Source organism: Siphateles boraxobius, unplaced genomic scaffold, assembly GCF_051911475.1.
Source record: "Siphateles boraxobius isolate OS27281-9 unplaced genomic scaffold, OSU_SipBor_1 130, whole genome shotgun sequence".
Taxonomy (NCBI): domain Eukaryota; kingdom Metazoa; phylum Chordata; class Actinopteri; order Cypriniformes; family Leuciscidae; genus Siphateles; species Siphateles boraxobius.
In genome coordinates, this window is record NW_027508734.1 from 43462639 (window position 1) to 43489775 (window position 27137).

The window sequence follows — 27137 nt, forward strand, 5'->3', positions numbered from 1 at the left end:
AACCTCCACAACAATAACACAAGCTAGACTGTGTCTCAGCACTTTAGGGTGAAATGACATCCCAGACTGCGTTTCTAAATTCAGTTATTTCAAATAGGTGGTGAAAGATGGATGTAGAGATGAGAGTTCATGAAAACTAAAAAGGACCACCGTAGAAGCAGCTTTGGGAGGAAAATGCTCTCTGGACATGGGCACCAAGAGGATCCTCCAAATGAAAAAGTGTTTTTGTGTGTGCGTAGATGAAAATATTTGTTTCCATCCAGCTCCCACACAGTTGTGAGCATGCCTGGGGCATGAATGTCGTGTAGCCCGTAACACAGGGTCTCATTCAGAGGCACACTCACTCCATACCACAACTAAGCTTCCCAGCAGCTGAGAGAAAGAGGGGAGGGAGAGAGGCCTTTTCTTGATGAAACAGGCTCGTGGGCTGCTCCCATTGTCGTGATATTCCCGAAATGGGGTCCCTCCTCTTTCCCCCCAACTGGAGTGCCATTCAGCAACACCCCTCCTCCTTGTCTTAGGCAGGCTTCTCTCTCCCACTTGCTCTCCCCTTTTCCACATCTCTTTCTTTTCTTGGTCGGGTGAAGATTCCCTTTTATCCAGGTCATCGTAGAAGGTCTTGAATTTTGGGTCGTTTGGATGATTTTCAAAAGATTTTCTCGAGATGACCCATATTATATTCTACAAGACACTCTCATCATGGCTTATTTGCATTGCTCTATTATCCCCCATCAGTAGTGTTTCCTGTCCAATATTAGCCTGTAGGCATGGCTGTGTCTGTCGTAGTGAAAGTATAGACTGTCTGGATATTGGCCTAATAATGGATTAGTTGTTTGGCATACATTCAGAGTTGCATTTAACTCTCTGGTCCCTATTTTAACGATCTAAGTGCATTGTCTAAAGTGCACGGTCTAAAGTACACAGCGCAAGTGCACTCAGGGCGTGTCCGAATACACTTTTGCTAGTTCAATGACGGGAAAAATGGTCGGCGTGCCCGGTCTAAAAGGGTTGTCCCTATTCTCTTAATGAGTACTGGGTGTGTTTTGGGCGTAACATGCAATAAACCAATCAGAGTCTCATCTCCCATTCCCATTCCCTTCATCTCCCATTCCCAGTTGCGCTCATGCCATGGCGGATTCGTTATTTACATGGCGGCCTTTGCGAGCGGAAAGACTGAACGCTTCTTAAGAGAGCAAACCGATCTGCTCGTCCGCAAGGTTAAAGTGGGACAAGCCGGAATCCACCATATCTTTATGTGCACAATATTAATCTTTTACATTGTAATCCTTTTATTTTTTTATATTTGCCATTTTTGTGTGCTGCTGCGTGTCCCTGTGTATGTAACAAGCAGAGTGTATGCACGTTGTGCGCCCGCCTATAGGTGCATATTACTAACACGCTCTTTAAATAACAAAAAAAAAGATTGCGCCATTGACTTTATACCAAGTTTCAGTTGGTCAATGCCGCAGTCTATTTCAGTTGCCCCAAAATAGCAACTTGCCAACAATGCGCCTGAACACACCTCGTTTACAGACCAGCTGTAATGCATGGGCACAAATGCATTTGCTATTTAAACAACGTGAAAATGAAAATTGTGTCGGGCTGAAACTAGCAAAAAACACTTGTCGCGCCTGGTGCTGCATTGCGCTGTGTGTATGATAGGGCCCTCAGTGTTGTAGTTTTGCCTTTTGATTCAGTGGCCTGTTTGTTCAGTATGTGTAACAAACAATCAAACAAACTCCCTTATAGTGGCCAGCAGTCATTAGAAACTTCTAGACATTCTTTTGTAAAAAATAATATAGTTTTTGTGATTTATAGTTTATACTTACGGACGGTAAAATGATTCGTGTTCATGGCCTCATGGCTCACTACGTAAGATAAGACATGACCAAATAAATGAACGCTCTTTGAAGTTACGAAAAAGACTATAGACTATACAGCTATAAACAATAACAACACAAAGGACTGATATCATTGGTTTCGCTTTCATAATGTTTTTTTCCCAGCTGAAGAAGGATAAAAACATTGACAGCCAGTCAGAATCTGTCTGAATTTAAAGGGATAGTTCACCCAAAAAAATGTATTTTCTGTAATCATTCGCTAACCTTTATGTAGAGATGCACCGGTTGACTCTGGTTTGTTTTATTTTGACTGATCTCTGTTTTGGACTTTCACACAAATGGTATTGCAATAATTTAAAAATATCATATGTGTGGAAATATTATTAAGTCTGTAAACAGGACGTTAACACAGTCCAGAGACAGAATACGTATGCAAAGAGCACAGACGCACCAGCAGAGCAAATACTGTATTAGGCGCAGCAAGCTCACTGTCCGTGATGCTCAAAATATTGGGAAAAAATATAAATATTGAATTGGGGGTGGGTTTTTATATGATTATATCTGAACGAAGCTGGCTGTAATCAGAAATGTTTTGATGGGATTAGCTGCACGATTCTGGATAAATTGAAAATCTCAATTTTTTTTTTTTTGCTTCAAGAGTGCCAAGTTACTTTCAAAAGGTGATTTGCTCCATTTTAACATCAGTTCTGTATAAGCTTCTATTCAGTACTTGTGTGATAATTTGAATATTTGTAACATGGAAATAATCATATTGTGTGGTTGAAAAGACGTGTGTTTGTGAAGCTGTTGCATGCCTAGATAGCCTTCAGCTTTCTCTAGGTAAGTGACAGCACCAATGCAGATTTAAATGTTCTGGTATGATTCTGTCAAAGGTTTAAGGGACATAGCCAAATTGTTATCATTAAGGAAGGAGATTGTGTGGCTGTTTGAATCGAGATTACAAACTTTTGTTTTTTTGATTAATCATACAGCTCTACTCTTAAAGGGATAGTTCACCCACAAATAATAATTCTATCATTATGTACTCACCCTCAATTTGCTCCAAACCTGTATGAATTTATTTATTCTGCTGAACACAAAAGATATTTGAAAAATATGGGTACCAAATAGTTGGTGACTTTGACTTCCATAGTATGGAAAAACAATACTAAATATCTTCTTTTGTGCCAGTTTCATCAAGACATTGTAAAAGGCTAATCTATATGAATTGAGTGGTTTTAGACCATTAGTTCAACCATCCTTTGGTGGTTTGATGGAGAATATGGGATAATTTTGTCATAATATGTCATATATGACATTCTTCTTTCAGCCAAACACAATCGGAGTTATATTAAAAAATATCCTGGCTCTTCCAAGCTTAATAATGGCAGTGAATGGTACCTTGGTTTTTGAAGCCCAAAAAAGTACATCCATTCATCATAACAGTAATCCATACTGCTCCGGGGGGTTAATAAAGGCCTTCTAAAGCGAAGCGATGAATTTTTGTAAGAAAAATATCCATATTTATAACTTTATAAACTATTTATTGTTGTTGTTGTGTTATGTTTTAAAAATTGAACCCTGGGTCTGTAATAAAAGTTTGATTGATATAATTAATAAAAGGATTTCGGTGATGGCCATAGTTTTCCGGCTTTCGAGTTCCGGCTGAAGAGTGACCTCTGACCCGACACATGACGTAGGATGTCATGTATCGTATCGTAAACTTTAGAGTAGACGCCTCTCGTGGTTCAAACAAATAGGGCTAGGCAACAAACTCAAGCTCACGTAGCCTACATAAGCCAGTGATTATAGTTTATAAAGTTATAAATGTGGATATTTTTCTTGCAAAAATGCTTCGCTTTGCTTCAGATGGCCTTTATTAACCCCCTGGAGCTGTATGGAGCACTCTTTTATAATGGATGGAGGTGATTTTTTTCGTGTTTCAAAATCTTCTCACTCCCATTATAAAGCTTGGAAGAGCCAGAATATAACTCCGATTGTGTTCGGCTGAAAGAAGGAAGTCATACCTAGGATGGCTTGAGGGAGAGTAAATCATGGGATTTTCATTTTGGGGGGAACCAACCTTTTAAGACTCATTAGTCTAGATAATCACACTGGGTTCAGTGAAAACTGGCCTTCTTATTTTATTGTATTTTATTTTTATTTTATACATTTTTTTATTATTTAAAAACAACTTCTGTGCTCTGTGGGTGATTTGAGTTTAGAGAGACATGAGGGTGGTTAGATGATAGAATTGGAGCAAATTATCTGTGGAAGATGAGAGTTGATTTGACTGAACAAATTTAGACAGGAATTCATGATTTTTCCTTTAGTCTTTTAGACAAACACACATATATATATATATATATATATATATATATATATATATATATATATATATATATATATATATATATTTTTTTTTATTTTTTTTTATTTTTTTTACCTATAACAGTAATGCAGCTTTATTATAAAATATAAAACTACATTTTTGAAAGTTGCATTCTATATCCATTTTACTTATAAATATGAAAGGGCACTTTCCCGATGAGTCTGCATGGGTGGTCATTTTTCCAGATAAACTGTTAAGTGGTGTTGGATCTTCCTTTTTTTTTTTTGGTTATGTACTTTTTAATGCCATCATGCTTTAGATTTTAGTGTACCCAGGCATTTAAATGAGATTCTTTTTCAGGACTAAAACAGTTTGAAGCGTCCAGTCCACACCCGCAAATTCATGTCATAAACTGACAACCAGGAAGTAAAAATGTCACTGACTGCCTTATATACACAGTGACACAATGACCATTCAACAGGAAAGTTGACGTCTGCAACTTAAGGCGGCTTATGCACAAATCAGCACATCTATACAACAAAATCTTTTCACATTTGTTGTTAGCAAAACATCTAAAAAAAAATAGTGAGATGCCTACTTAGCCTACATCTTTTTGGTCCTGTGATGTTTAAAAATTGCTGTCTAGGTAGGCAGCTCACTTGGTTTTGAGAAGATCCCTTGTGGTGTTTATAGGTCATTCAGATAGACCCTGGCGCTTCAAACTGAAATCATTTCCTGCTATGTTCGGATGTGGTCAACCTTTACTGATAAATATTGAACATGAGGTCATATTTTGCTTAAGCAAACGAGCCTCTCAGATTCAGGAGGATTTATTATGAATTCAGCTCTGCTAGACACAAGCTCAAGTTTGTGTGTGTGTTGGTTGTCTATTTTCTGTCATTATCTTTTGAGTGTTTGCCAGCTGTGTTTTGTAAGAGTGTGTGCTTTATGTGTCAGCTGTTGGAGACTCTGTTTGCATGAGTATGTGCTTGGTCATTTACGCTTGCAGTGCATATATGTGAAAAATGCACATAATTCTCCATAAGTGAGAACAGGAGTGTGTCTACTCTGAATCACCATTTGTGTGAGAGAGTCAACACGAACCCTGTTGCACAGCGTTGTTCTGTTTCCCCTTGCAGTTGCATTTCCACCACACACATCCACCGGATGTGGGCTCCTCGACTTCAACTTCTGCTTCTCCTCAGCGACAAACTCTCAGCTCTACTCCCTCCCTCTCTGTCACTCTCTTCCTCTTCCTCTCCTTTCACTCACACTTTAAAAGCACAACAGATGGTCAGAAGGTCTCGAATCTCGAGAGAGGAGCATAGCTAGAAACCCTTGGCTTATAATTGCTGTGGCTTTTTTTAACGGATATCAGTTGTAATGTAAAACAAGACGGAAGGATGTTTCGCTGTCACTCATTAAAACTGAAATCACACTGATGCCGTATTGTCATGCTCACTCTTTCTGCAGCAGAAACGGTTACAGATTCACAGGAAGTCTTCTCAGATTTATTCCCATTCCAGATTTATTCCTTGTCGAGTTATAGAGCTATTTTTGCTGTAACATTTTTTTATGAACTTGTCTACACTTATCTGGATTAGTTGTGTTGGGATGACTGGCACTTTCTGCTGTTATTGTATGAACCTGTATGCTTTGTTTACGCAGCTGCAATAAGGTTTGAGTGTCTTGTAAAATTAATGCATTTGCAATTTTTAAGTTTTGTATGTGTCAAATGGACTTTACCCTGTTTTTTTTTTCAAGCATTTACACTTCCTGGCCAGAAAGTCGCTGTTTGGATGTAAATAGGCAAATACTTAAGAGTCTATGACTGGATAATTATTGCTGTGATTATTATGTTTCTAGCATATTATATCTTTGGTAACAGTTCTTCTAAACCTAATCAATGGAGTGTGTAGCTTTTCATTTAAAACACATCATGGCCATATTCCAGGATGACAATGTAAAGATTCATCAGGCTTAATCTGTCAAAGAATGGTTGGGAGGGAGCATGAAGAATAATTAGTTATTAATAATTAATTATGAGTTGGCACCTCTGAGTCCTGACCTTAAATTCATTGAAAGTCTTTGGGATGTGCTGAAGTAGACTTTACGGAGTCCTGGACTCTTGTACAAGATCTTGAGCAAAAAATCCATTTTACATAGAATCATTTTAAGCTAGTAGCATAAGCTGCAATTAATGCTGCTTTGTGCGTTTGTGTGTTGAAAAATGCGAAAACATGTCCAGGTGTAAACGTTTATTGAACGTTCTCTGAACCATTCCATGCTCCATTCAAACACATCCAGCACACAATCTGAGCTAATATCAATGTGCACATGGGGAGATACATGTACCTCACTGCACACATAGACGTATTTAATGAACACAAAGTTCGTAACGTGTCTCAATATCTGATTATCTGAAATCTGCTTCTCCCCTTTCCACATAATCATGCTCGATAGGATATGAAAATGCAAATCTGATTGAGATTCAACTGTTTGAAAAACACCAGCCCTTGATAAGTTATGTAACATAAAGCGTGTCCAGATGGCAGAATCACAATCTCCCTTTAGAGAGGCTCCGGGGCTGATTCAGTGTGTGTGTGTATTTCTGTGCATGTGTGCTTGTGTGTGTGTCTGTGTGTGTGCTTGAGAGCATGGTGAATGTTTGGTTGAGCGCAAGCGAGTGTAGATTATCTAGAGGGAGAACATTGAGGATTATCACACTGACCGTAGTGTTGGTTGATTGTTTTTAGTGAGTTTGGCCAAAGCTGCACTGCAGTAAAGTATGAGTTGTACTTGTCCATGCAAAACTTCACAATGCGAGTGTGTTTGTTTGCCAGGGAGTTGCCTTGTGGTTGCTGAGGTGTTCGGAGTGGATTTTACTGTCATGTTGTGTGCGGTTGCTACAGTGTTTTGGGTGGTTGCTAGGAGAGACATTCATGATTTATTTATTTAATTTCAGCACAAATAGGTGCATAAAATTTAATTTACAATTTTCAACTGAATGGTACACAAAACCATAGTTCAGGTATATTTGTTTAAATGAAAATGAAAAAGTGCCCTACATACATGGTTTTTGAGTACTTCACATGCATGCTGACGCTGCGGTATTAACACCAAGGATTCATCAATTAGTTGATTGTCAATTGTAATGACAAATGATTATTAAAAGTTAAGAAAATTTGACATCTTTAATACAGTAGATTCTCTGGACTCGAGTTTCGCTTTCAATGTGTCTGGATTTTTTTTTTTTTTTTTTTACAATTGTAAAGGTCAACCATGAATCATGATGGCTCTCGTTTTGATCAGTTTAACTCTTAAGGTGCCGTCACATTTACCATTGTTCTGCTTTTTTTACGGCAACAAAATCCAGTAATTTCAATAGATATCCACATATTTAGAAATTTCGCATGAAAATGTTGGCACATTTAGGATTATGGCTTTGTTAAAATCTAATGTAAAATTTGAGCTATAGCAATGTGATACTTGCCTTAGCAAATACCAATAATTCATGTTTTCAGGGTTGTTTAGCTATTGGGAAGTGCCACATCTTCACAGGAGAAAAGCTGTTTAACAACAGAGCTCAAACATGCATTTCAGATCAAAAATTATGATCAATTTTCTCACAACCACAGCACAAAAAGGCATGCCTTCTAAACATGCATTCTACTAAATTGAACATTCACTTTTCAGCATTATTACATGAAGTAATTTTTTAATAAACAAATATTCCAGTTTGATTTGATTGTTTATTGCATTGCCTTTGTTTTGACACATGATGATTTGGTTGTTATGGTAACAGAACACATCCGCGGTTGTGTGAGGTGGATTTCACCTCGCTGACGCTTCTTCAGTCTTGTGTTGTGTAACAGATACGAGCTCCTTGCGTATACATAGAGCTGAGACTTCAAGCGTCTTGAGTCACCGCTGAACCACCTCCACAGCAATGAGTTCAAGCAAGGGCTCAGAAAAAAAAAACACAACATAATCTGATTACAACATGAGACATGCTTCCACCTTCACAAACCTGCCCATTAAACCTCTTTGTTGTATGTTAGTTGTGTTTATGGTTTAGCAACAGATCCTTGAGTTTGCTGGTGTTGTTGATACAAAGTTTTTTTCAAGTACAACTTTACCTGCCAGCTTGGAAAGTTTACATAGTGCATCTGCTGGTACACACAACACACACACACACACACACACACACACACACACACACACACACACACACACACACACAGCAGAAATGGCATATAATAGTTATATTCATTATTGTATTCTTTAAGTAATGAAAGTTCTGAGCACTTTACACCTCTCAAATTTGTTACATTAAAATGGCCAACTCCTTTGTCTTGTTAAGACTAATTTCACAACTTTTTATGCACCCCAAAACACACGATTACACAATATTTTCACTTTTTGCATAATTTGACAAAATTACAGCTTGACCAAAAATGATGAACATTATGATACGTGATACGTTGTTTTCTTCACACATCACGTCTCATAATCTGTGTTGTTTTAGTATTATGTATACTATTATAGTACTATATTAATATTTTAATATAAATAACTTTTGTATTCTCATTTCTCATTTTAATTAAAATTTTTGTTATTTTATGTGCTTTTGTTAGTTTAATTATTATATATAGCTATAATTTATTTTTTATTTCAGATGTAGTTTTAGTACACTTACTTAATTTTGTTTATTTGTTTTATTTCACTTAGTTGCCGATGCATTGCAACATTAAGTATTTCTAAGTATTAATAGTTTAAAATGTAAGTATTTTATTTCATTTTTTGTTGTTGTTCTTTTTAATTTCAGCTTTATTTCAGTAAATGAATTTATTTTGTAATAGTTTTAGTTAATGATAACTAGTACCCCAATTTTAGAACATAAATTATGGGTTGAGGAGTTGATGAAAATGTACGCCACAACAGTGGAACAGTCATACGTTTTGAAAATTCTTTTTTTTTTTTTACAATAAAAATTCAAATGATTTGTTTAGATTTAAAACTTAATTCAGAAGCAATATCAGTGCTGCTGCTCCCTTAATGTCACTAGACATAACAGATCATACACATTTAAATGGGATCCTTCGCACTGGCAACTTAAGCATTTGGTTGTTTCTATTGCAGAGAACCTGATCACCATTGATCTACTCATTTAGCTCTAAAGTAAGACACCTAACCCTGTGTGGTACAGATGAACTGTATTGTGGTCATTTAACTGCTTTAGAAGTTTAGAAGGTCTGTTAAATAGCAAGTAAACATGTGGATGTTTAATTAGGATTTTCATAAAACTGTTTATTGAGAGAGGTAAAAAAATCATTAGGTTTGAAGGTGATGGGGGGTGTATTTGTATTTGAACACAAAAGGCTCTCACCGCACTGGTAGAGTTGTGTGGGATAACTTGGGGGGGGCCCTAAATGTTTGGACGGTTAAATCCATTGGCTTGACCTTTTGTGGCCTTCATCGACGTTCAAAGACAAAGATACCACTGTAGTCAAAGTGCTGGGCCGTTGACCGTCGATTAAACAGGATGCACACAGAACTCTCTGTTCATTCAGAACGTTTGAAGACAACGTCCCATAGACTCCATAAGTGGAGTGATAATGTCAGTGGGGGTTTTACTGTTGTAATTGGCTATACTTCACACAGAAGAGATTGGACACTCCCTAACCATGAGTTTTCTAAAGCATCACTAATACTGTTGGTTGTATTTAGGAAGAATGGAGGAAGAGATTTTGAGCCCCAAAAAGTGCATCCATCCACCATAAAAGTGCTCCACACGGCTCCAGGGGTTTAATAAAGGCTTTCTGAAGTGTAGCGATGCTTTTGTGTAAGAAAAATATCTATATTTAAAACGTTATAAACTAAAATAACTAGCTTCCGGCAGACGGCTGTAGGTTTACGGCGAAAAGTAACACTTGATCTGACGCATTGACGAACGTGGAAGAGCAGAGGATAGAGCAAAACACCGGGCACAAATTAAAAGTCTAAAACAATAATTTTTAAAGAGAAAAGTCGGAGGATTTCAAGATAAGAGAAGAGGATCTTGTGTTTGTTGCCAAGACCTATTTGTTTGAACCGTGAGAGGCGTCTAAGCTTACGCTACTCTACATAGCGTCAAGTGTTACTCTTTTTGCGCAAGTCGACTTGCGTTGGCCGTCTGCTGGAAGCTAGTTATTTTAGTTTTTAAAGTTTTAAATATGTATATTTTTCTTACACAAACGCATCACTTCACTTCAGAAGGCCTTTATTAACACCCCAGAGCCGTGTGGAGCACTTTTATGATAGATTGATGCACTTTTTTGGGTTTCAATATCTCATCCTCCATTCACTGCCATTATAAGGTTGGGAAAAGCCATGACATTTTTTAATATATCTCGACTGTGTTCGTCTGAAATTAGAAAGTCATATACACCTAGGATGAGTAAATCATGGGGTAATTTTCATTAACCTGTTTCAGAGCCAGTTAAAAAAACTGAACAAAATCAAACAAATGAAACTTTATTATATATATTAAATAGTTATTATAATTATTTTTCTTTTATATAACTTTAAAACCAAGAACCATTATTATTAGTATTATTATATTGTTAGTATTATTTGTACTACATGCATATAATTTAAACAAAACATGGTAGACTACGATTTTATATTGTTAGAATTCATTATTTGGCATTTCCTTAAAAGTTTATCGAACCATTAAAATGGAAGTGGAATCAAAACCGCACTCACACCACTTACATTTTCCTTACAAAACTGCAAGTCTTTTAAAATGAGTCTCTCAGAGAAAAACAACAGAAACTTGCTAATGCTCTATCTTTCTGAAGAAACTCCCGTCTGCCATTTATGCTGTTGTTTTGAAATTAAAACTGTTGGACCTTGACATTTGCTAAAAGCTTGTACAAATCAGGCCTGTCCTGTTGGATTATGGAGTTTTAACTGTTTATGATTCCATCACTGATATGTTAGAGCCTTTGGAGACTGAGGTCTGAAAATAAACCTCAGTTTTATGGTGCAGCAAGAAGTAATGAAAAGGACGTGGCATACATTGGTGTTTTGATCGATTCGATCAGTGCACTTAGCTCTCTAAAGTGCTTGTGAGGTCAAATAATCAGCTTTTTTTAAATTCACTGATGTGCTTGAGTAGCGCCCGTGTGCCGAACACACACACACACACACACTTCTGTGTTGCCTCCAGTGGTGCTCTGTTGAATGTGTCGAGTCATTCTGGCCCGTGTGTTTTTGTTCCGTAACCCCCTCGGCTCAGGCCGGTATTCATGCTTTCACTGCTATTGTCATGCTGCTGTTACTCATTCACTTGTCCCCTTTCAAGATTTGCCCTCCTCTCCCCTCTCGGTCTCTTTCCTCCCTTTCTTTCTCTCATTTTTTTCTCTGCCCCCATCTCAAGTCAAGTCAAGTCATGGCACAGTTTATTGTTGTTCCTGCTTCAGAGGGAGAGAAGGAATAAAATGCTGTTTCTCTAGTGGCACTGGCGCAAACTTTTGAAGGTGAAATGTGAATTTTTTTCTCCCTGTAAGTTATCATCCATAATTCACTCATGAATGAAAATTGTGATTATTTACTCACCCTCATGTTTTTCTAAACCTGTATGACTTAAAGTAGAATGTCCAAGCTATTTTTGTCCATACAAATGAAATTAAAGGGACTTGTCTTACTCCAAAAAGACAAAAAAGTCAGTCAGAGCTGATTCAGGTGACCTGAGTTTAAGTCCTTGTCCTTTCTGATCCCGTTCTCCTTCTCTCTTTCTCACTTCACTTCCTGTCTGCTCTCTGTGTTGTATAAATAAGAGCAAAAAAAGCTAAAAATAAATCTTAAAAGGTAGACAGTACATCCAACTTTGGCTCTATTTTCCATGTCTTCTAAATCCTTTCAATTAGTTAAGGTGAGGTAAATGCTTACATTTAAGTCTAAATTTATTAAAAGCATACCCCATCTCCATATGTCTCAAATGATTTGGTGCTTGTGGTCAATTCAAAACGTTGTTGCAGACATGGGAAAACTCTGAAACAGATGTTTGATGTCATCTGTCTGTTAAGATTTTCAGTAAATGGTAACTTAAATTTCAATCTTTGGCTCACATAAAGCCATTGTATACCTCCCAAAGCCACTGTTTAGTGCAATATCTTTTAAATTCACTTCTATTTATATCATTATCCATAATACTGTAAACATGTTCATAATCTGTATGTGTGTTTACTGTACTGTGTATTTATACTTTCATATTTTTATTCTTTAATTTTAAGGGTGCCCTTTTATATTTCAGGCCATTTGTCATTTCAGATTTCAGGCTAATATGTGCCCTCAATAGGCATTTTTACAGAGCCGCACTAAGGTGAGCTCCGTGACAGATTCCTACCCAATAGTCAAAGCGGCATTACATCACGAAGGTGTGGACACTGAGGAAAAACACGAGGGCGTAGGGTGCCATTTGGGACATTAGGGTTCTATTTTGGAGCTTGACAGTAACTATTCACTTTTGTTGTATGGAAAAGAAGTAAAATCTTACGTGAAATTCACAATTGCCTACATTCCTATTGAAATTCCTGGCATTCCTAACAATGATAAATGTGAATGCATCTTAAGAGTAGGTTGACCTTCCACTGTGTATAAACACTGTAGCGATTTTAAAATATTTTACATATGATATTAATTTATTTTTGTGAGTTTGGTGTGGGACCACTTGTTTGTCCGAACAATGGAATAGAGTGGGAGTGTTCTGGAAACCAGTTTGGGAAACGGTGCTGAAATGACAGGACGGAGATTAATAATAAATGTAAATGCAGCATAAATGCATGTTTTGTTCAGATAAAAGTGAGTCAGTGCCTGACGCATCAGGTCTAGTCAGTGTTGAAACAAACACAGCGTCATGTTTCAGTTAATCCCAGGGATGACTAGCTCCTGGAAGAAGAAATCTTTGCTTGGCACCTTCACAGAGACCTTCAAACAACAACACACCTCAACTGTAGTCATTTGACTATTAAAATGTTATATAGAACTTAAATGGAGCTCACAGTATAATTAGGTCTTGCTTGTGTTGCTTGTGTGTAAATGTGTGTCTAAAATGAACTGTAAGGGAGTCTGTTGTTATCCCGCAGGCTAATCGGTGTAATCTCCTTCTAGGGCTAAAGGAGGATTGAGTGTGTGTGTGTGTGTGTGTGTGTGTGTGTGTGTGTGTGTGTGTGTGTGTGTGTGTGTGTGTGTGTGTGTGTGTGTGTGTGTGTGTGTGTGTGTGTGTGTGTGTTGATTAACACTCTCTCACACACCAGATGCAAAAGCAGCTTCAGTTACACCACAGAGACGCTAGCAGGCAGAAGAACGCTTAGATTCCTCAGAGACCAAGAGAGAGGAGGGGGTCAGTAGACCAACTGCTACTCTTAAGAAGTCTCTCTTACACACACACACACACACACACACAAGGAGAGAGGGGATATTTAGAGTGAGACCTTCAGGACATAATTGAAATACAGTCCTGCTTATTAGCTAGGGACTTCTGTCATGCCATAATAATGATTTGAACGTGTCATTAAGGCTGGGCACAGCTGGAGACCTCACGCAGGAGGTGTTTGTGAGCCCCTGCGGAGAATGTGATACGTCTTGGCAACTATTTCTAGGAACACAAAGTAAACATGGCCAGAAATGAAATGAAAGCATTGCTACTCAAATCAAAATTATCTTTAAAGATGAAATGTGTGATTTCTGTGCCACTAGATGAAATTGCCATTGGTGGAGCCTAAACAAATCTGAAAATCCTTATGAACTTTTATACACTATTTATTTAATGAGAGGTATTACCTCATAGAGTGATTATGGAAGTGTTATTGATCAAAGTTTCATAAGTGTTTTCAGACTCATACATATCATCTTTCTCCATGATGTGGGCACACTGGTATTTCTCCCATTCTCTACCATGTTAGGCTGGTGTGAGTGCAAAGCAGTGCAGGGGATTGTGGGAAATGTGGGCTGCCCCTGGGAATCTTTAGTTCTTCCCACTGGGAACGGAGAGGCGGGAAATGCTTCCTTGCCAAATAAAACCGCTGAACAAAAGATCTGGAGAAGGAGAGCGGATTGGACAATTGGACCGTGCAGAGAACAAGAGAAAAAATGCACACTCACACACACACTTCCACACGCTATTGTTCTCATATTGTGAGTGACTTTGGTTTGTTTAAGATCACGAGGAGGGTTATAGAGACTTGAATCTGAAAGGCCTGACATTACACTGTACCTGTGTGCACTGTGCATATAACGCTACTGTAAGGTGAAAACTGCACCCTAACGTTCATTTAGCCTTAAACTCTGTGTTTTGGTTGTTTCTTCTGTCTGGTTTGTCTCTAGTGACATGGACTTACACTCACATTCACACACCCTGTTCTAAGCTTCCTTGGCCCTGTAATTAAAATCCTCCCCTCTCCAGAAATACATCCTGACCCTACGACCAGCGCCACTATGGGAGTGTGTGTTTCACGTTTATCTGGCGAGAGCAACTTCTGTCTGGAGTGAAAATATTGAAGGGAATTGGAATAGTTTGAGCTATATTCAGACAAAACGCTCACATCCTCAATTGCTGTCAAAAACTTGGACAAAACCTGAATTCCCATTTAAAAAAAAGTCTTTGTTCACTTTGGGAAAACATCATGACTGTTAACGCGTTTCCTGTCCCTGGCTCCTGTCCCATGGATGTATAAACAAAGTGTTTGAATGCACATGCTATATCTAGACAAAAGATGCTTGTCTGTTGCTTAGGATGCATCTATAGTCTGACCATTGCCATTGATTGCGACTTAAACCGAACATAAACACAAAGGAAGTTCCATAATTGGCAAGATCTCTTCTACTGTAGTTTTCCGCCTATTGGTTTGGCCTCACAAAACCTGTCAAGTACTTGTCTGGGTTATATTTCAATGGAAGATTAAAATAAATAAATACGGAATAAATGAAATGTATATATTTGCTTTATTTTAAGACCACGGTTTTCATTAATATCATGACAAATCTCATTACCATAATGCAAAGGAACACTCATTCTCATTACTGTAACATGGGAGAAGTAATATGTTATTTTGTTAAAAGTATTTATGGTCATGGATTTTTGCTGATTTTAATTTACATTTACACTGAAGTAAAATCATAATTTTACTGTAATATAGTAACTAGAATCATCTTTGAGAATATTGAGAATTATTTTAAAATATTTAAAAGGATAAAAAAAACGTGATGTCCACAGATTTTGGTAAATAATACAAAATTATAATGATATATATTATTTAATTTAATTAATTTTTAATTCAAATATTTTTTTAAATTATATAATTTAATTAAAATGTGAAATGTTAATTTTAATTTAATTGTTTTATATATTTTATTTTTTATTTTATTTAATTTTGATTTAAAAACCATTATTTAATTGTATTCATTTTTATTTTATTTTACTGGTAATATATAATGTCCTCTATGGCTGACCTCTTCGTTGTTATCATGTAAAGGTGTCTGTGGTTGGTCATTTATTTATTCTGTACTAACTGACTGGTGTTTCTCTATCTCAGACCTTTCAAAGAACCGGCTCTGTGAGGTTCCAGAGGAGATGTGTCAGTTTGTCTCTCTGGAGACGCTCAGCCTGTACCACAACTGTGTGCGATCCCTCACGTCCAGCCTGTGCCAGCTGCAAGCCCTCACCTACCTCAACCTCAGGTACACACACACACACACACACACCCACTCCAGATACAGGGCCTGTCCAAATACCCACACTTGCGCTCTTGGCCACTTGAGTGTTCATGCACTCAACAGGAAGTATGTGCGCAAGACTGTCCCATGTCTTAAAAATGCCAAAACGCAGTGCCCTGCACTTATAGCTCTTCGGAGCGGTATTCGATGCTAAGCGTATCCCATGACTAATGTCCGGGAACTCACGTGCCCTAAAATCATGAGATGTCTAGGAAAACATTCCACTGTAAGTTAAATAATTAAATATTACATATAATTTGGTAGTAAAAAAAATAGTGATGCACATTTTATTGGTGCAAAGGATATGGGCTATGTTTATTTTGTACAATTGCAACTGGAATTTTATTTTAAATTGCAATAATAAGTAAATAGTGTTGCACATTTTATTTGTTCAAAGATAGGATATTGGCTGTGTGTATTTTGTACAATTGCAACTGGAATTTGTAAGTAGTGTCTTCTGTTCTAATTTTAATACTTTAATCCACAAGGATGCATTTATACGTTCAAAAGACAGTAAAGACATTTAAAATGTTACAAAAGATTTATATTTGAAATAAAAGCAGTTCTTTTGAACTTATAAATTACATTAAAAACTTATTTTTACATTTGAACTTGTTTATACAAAAAAAAACTTTAAAAATGTATCACGGTTATCACAAAAATATATAGCAGCACAACTTGAGAACCAAATCATCATTTTAGAATGATTTCTGAAGGATCAATTGAGACTGAAGACTGGAGTAATGATGCTGAAAATACAGCTTTGCCATCACACATATATTACCTTTAAAAAATATCACAATAGAAAGCAGTTATTTTAAATTGCAATAATATTTCACTGTATTACTGTTTTTACTGTATTTTTTATAATAATGCAGCCTTGGTAAACATCAGGTCTCCCTGAGTGAAATTTCAACCTCTTTGTGGCTAAATATATTAGAAGGATTGTATATACAGTAAGTCTGTCAGTGAGTGTTTTGTACTGGTGTTAGATTGCATTCATTTAATTGTCTCTCTTTCTGTCTGTGTGGTGCAGTCGTAACCAGCTGTCCAGTCTACCGCCCTCAGTATGTCAGCTCCCTCTCCTGCGTGTGCTCATCGTCAGCAACAACAAGTTATCAGTCCTACCGGCCTCTATACACACACTCACACACCTGCGACAACTGGTAAGTAGAACACAGACACACACAGACACACACACACACAGACACACACAGACACACACACAGACACACACACAGACACACACAGACACACACACATGCACACACACACACACACACACACAGACACACACACAGACACACACACAGACACACACACAGACACACACAGACACACACAGACACACACAGACACACACACAGACACACACACAGACACACACACAGACACACACACAGACACACACACAGACACACACACAGACACACACACAGACAAACACACAGACAAACACACACACACACACACACACACACACACACACACACACACACACAGGCTCACGTTTTAGTGAAGGCATCTCATGGACACAGTGGTTTTTACACAAACTGGTTGGAAAAAATCGATTCACCTAACTATCATGATTTTTTATTTATTTTTAACGATTTTAAAGTAAAACAATTTTTTTTCCATAATCGATCGCTTTATTTTAGTCCTTGCTTATAGATGAGGCAGAGGAAATGTAGCTCTTTATTTCAGCAGAGGGCTGATGGCCCGGGGCCAGCGTAAACGTCGCTTGATGCAACTGTCAAGTGCCCGATCGGGTCAATGCCGCTTCACAAAGTTTATCATTTGCACATGTTTTTAAGCCTTGCCAATTAAAATATTAAAGCGCAAGAAGACACGGCAGAGAACTCAATTCAATAGTGTAAGAAGTTTTGTGTGCGCACACATCCGAAGCTCGAGCCCAGAAAGCCGCGTATTAGACAGCGTGCGAATGCTGATTTAAGCTCTCTTTCACGTCTTGTTGTGCTTGAACGGACATATTCACAAAAAATTAAGAAGAATTCCAGTCTCAGTGAGTCTCTAGTGAGTAAACGTAGTCTGCTATATCTTAAGTGAACATAAACAGTTAAGATATAAAACACATTGTGTATGTATATTGGATCGGTGCAGGTCTTAAAGTGACAGCAGCCTAATAAACCTGCTGCTGTCTTTGTTTTTATGTTAATCAAACAACAACGGGCAAAGAAAAAAATATTTACTTGTCTTGACTGAATAACTTTTGTAACTTTAATAAGGATTAATCGATATTTAATTTATACAGTGAAAACGATGCAGTGCTATTTTGCATTTTATTATTCATTTTCTCTACCTGAAAATTACTGTTATACTTGCCTGATAGACACGAAAAGCAGTGTTTATTTTATTTGTATGTTTGTTCTATTGTATTTGTGCTATTGCTTGTTATTTGATTATTTGTTGCTGTGAGGGCGATATGTGTTGAATCGGTGAGTATGACGTCATATCTCTTACAAGTGGACACAAAAAAGTGAAAAATGGCGGATGGAGCGACATCTAAGGATATACGACCTGCACATTCATGTACACGTGTATCGTTTAACTTTTCCCCATGCTCTAGAGTTAAAAAAAGCAAACAAATCACAATACATAGCAATATCAAATTGCGATACTTGAAGAATCGCAATTCTTAAAAATGACCATATATTTTGAATCAGGAGATAGGTGTATCGTCCCAGCCCTAGTCTACTTATGTGGCAGTTATCTGTGGTGTGAAGATTAGCACTAGCAATGTTTCCTATACATTCATTTATTTGATTGGAATGTTTTTTTTGTTTTTTTTTTGTTTTTTGAGTAAGATATTTTATTGTTTTTGAAAGAAATCTCTAATGCTCACAGACACTGCATTTGATCAAAAATACAGTAAAAACATTAATATTGTGAAATATTATCATTTTTATATATCAAAATCAATATTTTCTGTTTTCTATTTGCTGATTTTCGGTTTAAGAACCTTTATTATTATAATCAGTGTTGAAAACAACTGTGCTGCTTAATATTTTTGTGTAAATCATGATAAAAAATTTTTCCTGGATTCTTTGAATTCTCTGAATAGAAACTTTTGAAATAGAAACACTTTTTAATAATTTAGTGCATCTTTGCTGAAGTATTAATTGCTTACTTAAAAAACCTTATTGCCCCACCAATTATTAACCTGCAATGTACACACAATCTTCACACACATCTCTTCCTCTCGCTGTGTTTCTCCACCAGGATGTGAGCTGTAATGAGCTACAGTCACTTCCTGTTGAGCTCGGCCAGTTAGAATGTTTAAGGGATTTAAATCTGAGAAGAAACCAGCTTGCAACTTTGCCAGAAGGTCAGTTTCCCAGACGTATAAACACATTTTCTATTACTTCAGTTAACATTTGGAAATATTGCATTAAGCAATAGTGTATTACCTTGTAAGATTATGGAAATCAAACTGTTGTTTAAAATTCCAAACACAAGGAATGTTATGTTATGTGGATGTCAGAGCATAAAGCTTTTATAACAAGCTTAGATCTCTGTACCAGATTAATACAATGAACACAAAAATATTTGGAGATTTAAACCACTCTGAAAGTATGCGAATGTCATTGAATTAGATATATGATCAACCAAAAGTGGCGTTTGTTTTAAAGAAAGATAACGTTTATTTTAGAGTATTGGGACACTTTCTGGTTGCCAAACATTATTGAAACATTTTTATAGCAAGTGTGATGAACTCCACCTGTGATAGGACACCTGTGTGAACTTAAGGAGAACTGACTTCATACAACCACTAAACATTGCTTTACTCGAAAAATTCCTCAGAAGAGTAATTTTAGTTTTGAGTTGTGATGTATATTTTTTCGCAGATTTTGTGTCATTCATGCACTAAGTGTCCAAATATGTTTTGGATCCATTGTGTATATATATATACATATATATATTAGATTGACTCATCTAGTTGACTCTTCTCTCAACTCAGAGTTGTCAGAGTTGCCTCTCGTCCGTTTGGATGTGTCGTGCAACCGCATATCCAACGTGCCTGTGTGCTACCGTCATCTGCGGCACCTCCAAAGCATCATCCTTGACAACAACCCCCTCCAGATGCCCCCCGCCCAGATCTGCTCCAAAGGAAAGTTCCACATCTTTAAATATCTGAACATGGAGGCCTGCAAAAGGACTCAGGACCAGTTTGAGAAAGCTCTGCGGCCCACCGCCTTCAACAGCTGGTGAGAGACCATCAAGGACGAGAGGTCTTAGGCTGTTGAAAAGCTTTAATCGCCTGTTTCAGCGAAAATGCTAATGTATGTGTGTGTGTGTGCTGGGGGGTCTCTGCAGTCTGGATCAGGACCTGTTCCCCGGTCAGTATGGTGGCCTGGATTCTGGCTTTAACAGCGTGGACAGCGGCAGCAAAAGATGGTCAGGAAATGAGGTATAAAGAATTTAAGCACTAATTCACCATTTGGACTATGGTTGCTAAAGGCTTATCGAGAGTTATTTTATCTGATGATAAAGCGGCTGTGTATGTGCGTCTGTGTTGTTTCACTCTAGTCTGCTGACGATTTCTCGGAACGTTCATTGCGATTGACTGACGTTTCCCGCGAACATACAAATTTTCAAGAGGAAGAGGAGAGAGAAACGTCACTAGAGACACCCAAAGGTAAGGATAATGGAATTTAATGGTATTTAAAGAACCAGGATTCCTACAGTCTTGGAATAGACCTTATTCACAGCAGCGCCAACTTTGATTTTTAATAGGAATGAAACCGAGGCTGTGAGGGATAGTCATACATCTCTTTAGAGAGTTGTACTATTGTTTAATGTGTTTTTTGACTGTTCTGCTGACGAAACATTGCAAAAATATCTTTCCAACAAATTTTAGTACACAAAAAACTCTTGACAGCATGAGCTGTGGAAAATTATAAGTGATCTAGGAGCTTTATACTGCTTTTTACAGTGGATGCCATTGAAAACATGTTAAATCTATCCCTCACAGCCTCGCTTTCATACCTGTCATGACGCTGCTCTGAATAAGGTCTATACCTGGATATACAGTATGAGGCATAATTTTAAAAATGGGTCCTCCAAATATTGTTGCTGACTATGGGGGGCCTTGGAGTCAAAAAGGCCGAGAACCGCTGCTCTAGATCTCGGTTGCCTGTGATTTAAATGCTTCTATAACTTTTGGTCCTCTCTGTAGTGAATGGAGAGCTGGAGCAAGTGGATTTCATAGACAACAGTGTAATGGAGGAAGAGGAGGAGAGGTGTCACCTTCCACTTACAGAGTCCCCTCAGGTCAGAAGGACTTACTGCAGTTACAGAAGCACTACACTGTACAATAAAGGTGCACTCGGTACTTTTGTTTTTGGACCAGATGGGACCCTATGATGTGCTGGCTGAAACTCCAGTGGTCTTGGAAGTTGAGGATCTATATTGACAACTATTGGCAACAAACAATAGTTTTTTAGTAGTTTGTCAATAGCTAGATTTGTATGCAGCCTAGTAATCTGTTCCACTTAATATTTCGACTTTGACCAATCAGAACAAAAACCACCTCAGTCACAGCAATAACAATGGTGTGGGTGTGAAAAACAGGTTGTCTTATCATTTTAAAGGATAAATAGGTTGTTGAGAGACTGGATGGACAAAAAGTAAGAACCAATGACTTATTCAAATCAGTTTTTGAGGAAATGAAAGCTGCAGGAGTCTTTCAATCTGACAGAAATGCTAATAGGTTCTTGTTGCTATGTTAATGTTGACACTAATGTAGCCGTTTACTTACGCAAAACTACAGAGATATTTTCAGATTACTTTTTATTTTAGTTTAGGGTTGGAAAAACATTCCTACATTCAAAACTCCAAACATTAAAGTCAAGTTATATTTGAATTGATGAAAATCTGTAAACATACAGATGAAGTGAGAAATATTCAGCTAGTTATGTGATCTCAACATGGCTACCATTGTGCTGTCAACATCACTATTCTTTTCTTTAGGGTTCAAACTTTTACATGGGGAAAAGTAAATTGGTGCACCTTTAAGTTAACTAACACTTCCTAAATTTTCAACATATTTTCAGACATATGCACTACCGTTTGAAAGTTTGGGGTCAGCAAGATTTTATATATGTTTTTTTTTTAAAGCCACCTCATGCTCACCAAGGTCGCATTTATTTGATCAAAAATATTTAAAATGAGAGTTTTCAATTTCAGAAATCATTCTGATTTTGTTCTCAAGAAATATTTATTATTATCAATGTTAAAAACAATACTTTTTCCAGATTCCTTGATGAATAGAAAAGTGAAAAGTTGAAAATGAAAAGTTCAAAAGAACAGCATTTATTTGAAATGGAAATTATTTATAACATTGTAAATGTCTTTACTGTCACATTTGATCAATGGAATGCATCCTTGCTGAATAAAAGTATTAATTAAAAAAATCTTTCTGCCCTTTTTGAACTTTAATGTAGAACTCATTAGGTAAAATTATGTTAATATAATGTCCCCTCTCTCCATAACAGGAAAATAGTGAAAGTTCCAGCAGCACTTCCTCCCAGAGCCCTGAATCTACAGGCAGCAGGTAAGGGGCTTATGCTGTTTGCATATACAAAATACATACATTGCGCACAAAACCTGTTATTATTAAAATGGAAAATGTCTCTGAAAGGTCCTCACATAAAGAAGGGCCCCATTGAACTAGGATATTGTTTGCATTTGAGCCATGTCAAAATAACCAAGCCAGTGTAATTCGATGTAAACGCTTGCTGGCTTATCTGACCAGTCTATTAGGTGACTGATATTGGAACTTTTAGACCTTTAGTCACAAGATACTGATCTGTGCTCAAGTGTGGTATCAGGTTATCTTACACAGTTTCTTGTTAGACACGTTTATTTTTCAAACATTTCAAATAGTTTCGGCTCGATCTGGATCAGATATTTTAACAATCTGTCAGGCAGATGGAATATGTTCTTTCCAAGGAACAGAGTGACATTTTTGTCTCAAATATTTTTCGTCATAGATCTGCCCTCGGTGTTGGCTATGTAGAAACATCAGTCATGTAGACATACTGCATTCAATATAGACAATGCAAAATAAACTGAGAGTGCCAGGAAGTCACAAAGAGTGCACAAATTTGAATGCATTTGAATACAGCTGGTAAGGATCTGTACTCGTGCTATGTAACGTGCAGATGGGCATGATAAATGGAGGAAAGGGAGACATTGGACTGTCTCATGGCAGCAGGCCGGAAAATTTCCAGTCGCTCTTCTTAGAGTGTGGTTCTCCAAGGTGCTCCAAAACATCATTGTGATGACCAAAACGTAAAGGTAGAAAAAAGAAGCTGACAGTCAGAATTACTGACTGTTTCAGTGTGATTTGAAGGCCACAGTGACGTCCTTTAATTGATTATAATACATGCTCAAATAGTTGCTGTGAAACACTGTGTCTCTTAATTAAAATGTGCTGGATCCCACTTCCACTATGATTACGCAAGGTCAATCCGTGAGGGAGTGCTGGGAAAAGTCAACAGCGAATTTCCTCCCACAGTTTCATTGTAACTGAGTATCTTACTGTCATAGTTACTCAGTAAACTGGTCTGCTTTATTCAACGTTATAACAGCAGACAAATTAAAGAGAATACAAAGAGTACAAAGTAATAAAAAAAATCTAAAAAATAGATTCTTCTATCTATTATTCCATCCATGTGCAATATATCCGGTGTTTCAGAGTCTTGGATCGGCTTGATTCACAGTAAATGCTGCTCCACGCAAACTCCAACTGTGCTGCGAGTTTGAGTTTCTTGTAACGTGCATTTTGGGAATGTTATGTTTGCTAGCAGTGCCACCCATTTCACTACATTTCTAATGAGAAGTGTTTGCAAACCGGTTGACAACAAAGGAAAAGCTTTAAAATCTCCCTGCTGCTGTTCGCCATAATAAAAGCTTGGGGTTTTAACATTTGAAAATAACTAAAGAGGAAGTAACTAAGAGTATTGCAATATATAATGCAGAAAAAAAACGAAACATCGCAGTGTCAGTTTTTTTTCCAGAACCATGCAGCCCTACGTGCTTCCTACCGTTCTTCGAGTTTGTTGAAATAATTAGTGCAGTTTGCTAAAGTCTGGAATACACTCCATGACTTTTGCCCAGATTTGCCATTTGGAGGCAAATCTATATATATATACACAATAAAAGGTCACTCTAAAATGTGCAGTTCTGCTGTATTGGGGGGGGTCCGGGGGGGCTCCAAAAACCAGTCAGTATCTGGTGTGACCACCATTTGCCTCACGCAGTGCAACACATCTCCTTCGCATAGAGTTGATCAGGTTGTTGATTTTGGCCTGTGGATTATTGGTCCACTCCTCTTCAATGTCTGTGTGAAGTTGCTGGATAATTGCAGGACCTGGAACACGCTGTCGTATACGCCGATCCAGAGCATCCCAAACATGCTCAATGGGTGACATGTCCGGTGAGTATGCTGGCCATGCAAGAACTGGGATGTTTTCGGCTTCCTGGAATTGTGTACAGATCCTTGCAACATGGGGCCGTGCATTATAATGCTGCCAAAGGAGGTTATGGTCGTGGATGAATGGCACAACAATGGGCCTCAGGATCTCGTCACGGTATCTATGTGCATTCAAAATGCCATCAATAAAATGCACCTGTGTTCGTTGTCCATAACATACGCCTGCCCATACCATCACCCCACCTCCACCATGGGCCACTCGATCCACAACGTTGACATCAGCAAACCGCTCACCCACACGACACCATACACACTGTCTGCCATCTGCCCTGTACAGTGAAGACCAGGATTCATCCGTAAAGAGAACACCTCTCCAAAGTGCCAGACGCCATCGAATGTGAGCATTTGCCCACTTAAGTCGGTTACATCGCCGAACTGCAGTCAGGTCTAAGACGATCTTGGAGGTGAAGATGAAGGATGTAGAGGTCCTGGGCTGGTGTGGTTACACGTGGTCTGTGGTCTGAGGTCGGTTGGATGTACTGCCAAATCTCTGAAACACCTTTGGAGACGGCTTATGGTAGAGAAATGAATATTCAATTCACAGGGAACAGCTCTGGTGGACATTCCTGCAGTCAGCATGCCAATTGCACGCTCCCTCAAAACTTGCGATATCTGTGGCATTGTGCTGTGTGATAAAACTGCACATTTTAGAGTGGCCTTTTATTGTGGCCAGCCTAAGGCACACCTGTGCAATAATCATGCTGTCTAATCATCATCTTGATATGCCACACCTGTAAGGTGGATGGATTATCTCGGCAAAGGAGAAGTGCTCACTAACACAGATTTATACAAATTTGAGAGAAATAGGCCTTTTGTGTACATAGAAAAAGTCTTAGATCTTTGACTTAAGCTCATGAAAAATGGGGGCAAAAACAAAAGTGTTGCATTCATAATTTTGTTCAGTGTATATGTATATATATATATATTCCGACTATGATTCCATAAAGTCGGAGGATATAAATTTTAGAACACATATGTTTTCATCTGATATACATCTCCAAGCAACAATACGCATGTTTCTGCGTGATTTTGTTGTGTTTGGAAAGACATAACAGTCTGATAGTGTGAGATTCTGTATCGTTTAGTGAATGATGCCCAGTTTTTCCTCTTTGACCATTCATAAAGTCAGCAAGTGTATGATTTCTAGTGTTTTTAAATCCGTTCCAAAGTTGTGTTTAGTTTTGCAGCCTTACAGCAAACATCACTTACTCAACTCCTAACTATAAGCGATACCTAAAATCATGCGGTTTGTTGTGGAAAGATGTGTTATTACGTTTCTAAGCAATCAGACGTATGATTTTCACCTGGTCGGTGATTAAATTGGACAAAAAATCCCTTAGACTTAAATTGCCATATTTAGTGACCAGAAAATAATAGACTGTTTTGACTCTCAAAACTGCGTAGCAATGACTAAAAACCACACAAAAACTTTAGCAACCACCTACAACACCCTTGTATAGTGGTGGTGACACCACAATTTCTTCAGAAAGAGTTATATTCAGGAGTAACTTTTTGGTGAAGGCTTAAAAAAACATAAATCTCTCTTTTACTTCCTTTCAGAATATTTGTGATTGGAGATGGTTCAGACTCTGGCTCACCATCCAGTCCCACTCTAGAGGAGAGGAGGAGGCCTGGAAACCTGCTCATCTGGCAGGAAAGAGAAAGAGCACAGCAACGGAGAGACAAGGCCAGCACGTGAGTGGATGATGGGATTGAATGAATCAAGGATATGTTGAAGTGAAACATGAGTGAATGGGTGATATGGCGTCAAAAAGACTGTTAGGCCTAAGAGACGATAGAACGAACAATCTTGTTTGCTAATGCACAGCAAGCAAGTCTTCAAAAGCACATAACGTATTTAAAATGCCCTATATTATTTCTATGCTGATGCTTCCTCAAAGCCATTGTGGTTGTAAAGGAAACCACTGTTACCTGCTGTCGTGTCTTTACTTCATTTGTCTTAAAGAATGAATCATAGTAAAACACAGTTTTAATGCTTAGGTATTAGGAGGCTATTGACTAATAAGCGTTTGATGTCTTACAGTTTGCAGAAGATTATTGTAAAAACAGGAAGTAACTTGGCGACGACGACAAATCACGGAGGAACAGGAAGCATTTCAGGGTAAGAGTGGAGTGAATGGTCCGCATATGCGTTAATGTGTTCTGTGTTTGCATGCGTGCTGGTGTTTATGTTTTGTTGTGGAATTCTGTATTTCTTTAACAAAGAGAAGGCAAAAATCTGAATTTGAGACCAGATTACTAGCCATAATTAACAGTCAGATCAAATAAACATACCTTATTTAAGAGTTACGTAAATACATAGAACATTCATGATGTGGTTTTTTGTCGTTTTGTGATTTGATCTCTGTGTCCCTCTAGTGGTGATTCAGATAGCAGTTCTCCACCCAACGGCCCGAAACAGAGATGTGCAGTAAGTCCTTCACATTTACACTCTCCCTCCACCTCACTCTGTCATAAATGCATAATATTATACTTAATGTGTGTTTAAGACTTTTCTCTCTCTCTTTCTCTCAGAGTGCAGATCAGATTTCTCAGTCCTCTCATACGGTGTCTTTGCAGCGCTCCATCAGTCGCACAGGTACCTTTCATGCTAGATATTTCAGCTGCTTTTAATGGAAAATTGCATTTAAGATCTATCTTCATTTTTTGAAGACCCCATGAAGTC

The 27137-nt window shown here is 37.8% G+C and overlaps 1 protein-coding gene across 2 annotated transcripts in view; it reads left to right on the top strand.

The window, feature by feature from the left end:
* The window catches only part of lrch4 (leucine-rich repeats and calponin homology (CH) domain containing 4), a 41511-nt gene that overhangs the window by 3729 nt on the left and 10645 nt on the right, over positions 1-27137 (top strand). For both annotated transcript variants that reach the window (XM_077229550.1, XM_077229549.1), the window contains exons 2-13: positions 15753-15897; positions 16970-17099; positions 19174-19279; positions 19913-20159; positions 20269-20362; positions 20482-20590; positions 21131-21225; positions 22449-22507; positions 26012-26146; positions 26496-26573; positions 26831-26882; positions 26987-27050. In XM_077229550.1, the coding sequence (XP_077085665.1) occupies positions 15753-15897; positions 16970-17099; positions 19174-19279; positions 19913-20159; positions 20269-20362; positions 20482-20590; positions 21131-21225; positions 22449-22507; positions 26012-26146; positions 26496-26573; positions 26831-26882; positions 26987-27050 (1314 nt within the window). The remainder of the gene's footprint in view (positions 1-15752; positions 15898-16969; positions 17100-19173; positions 19280-19912; positions 20160-20268; positions 20363-20481; positions 20591-21130; positions 21226-22448; positions 22508-26011; positions 26147-26495; positions 26574-26830; positions 26883-26986; positions 27051-27137) is intronic.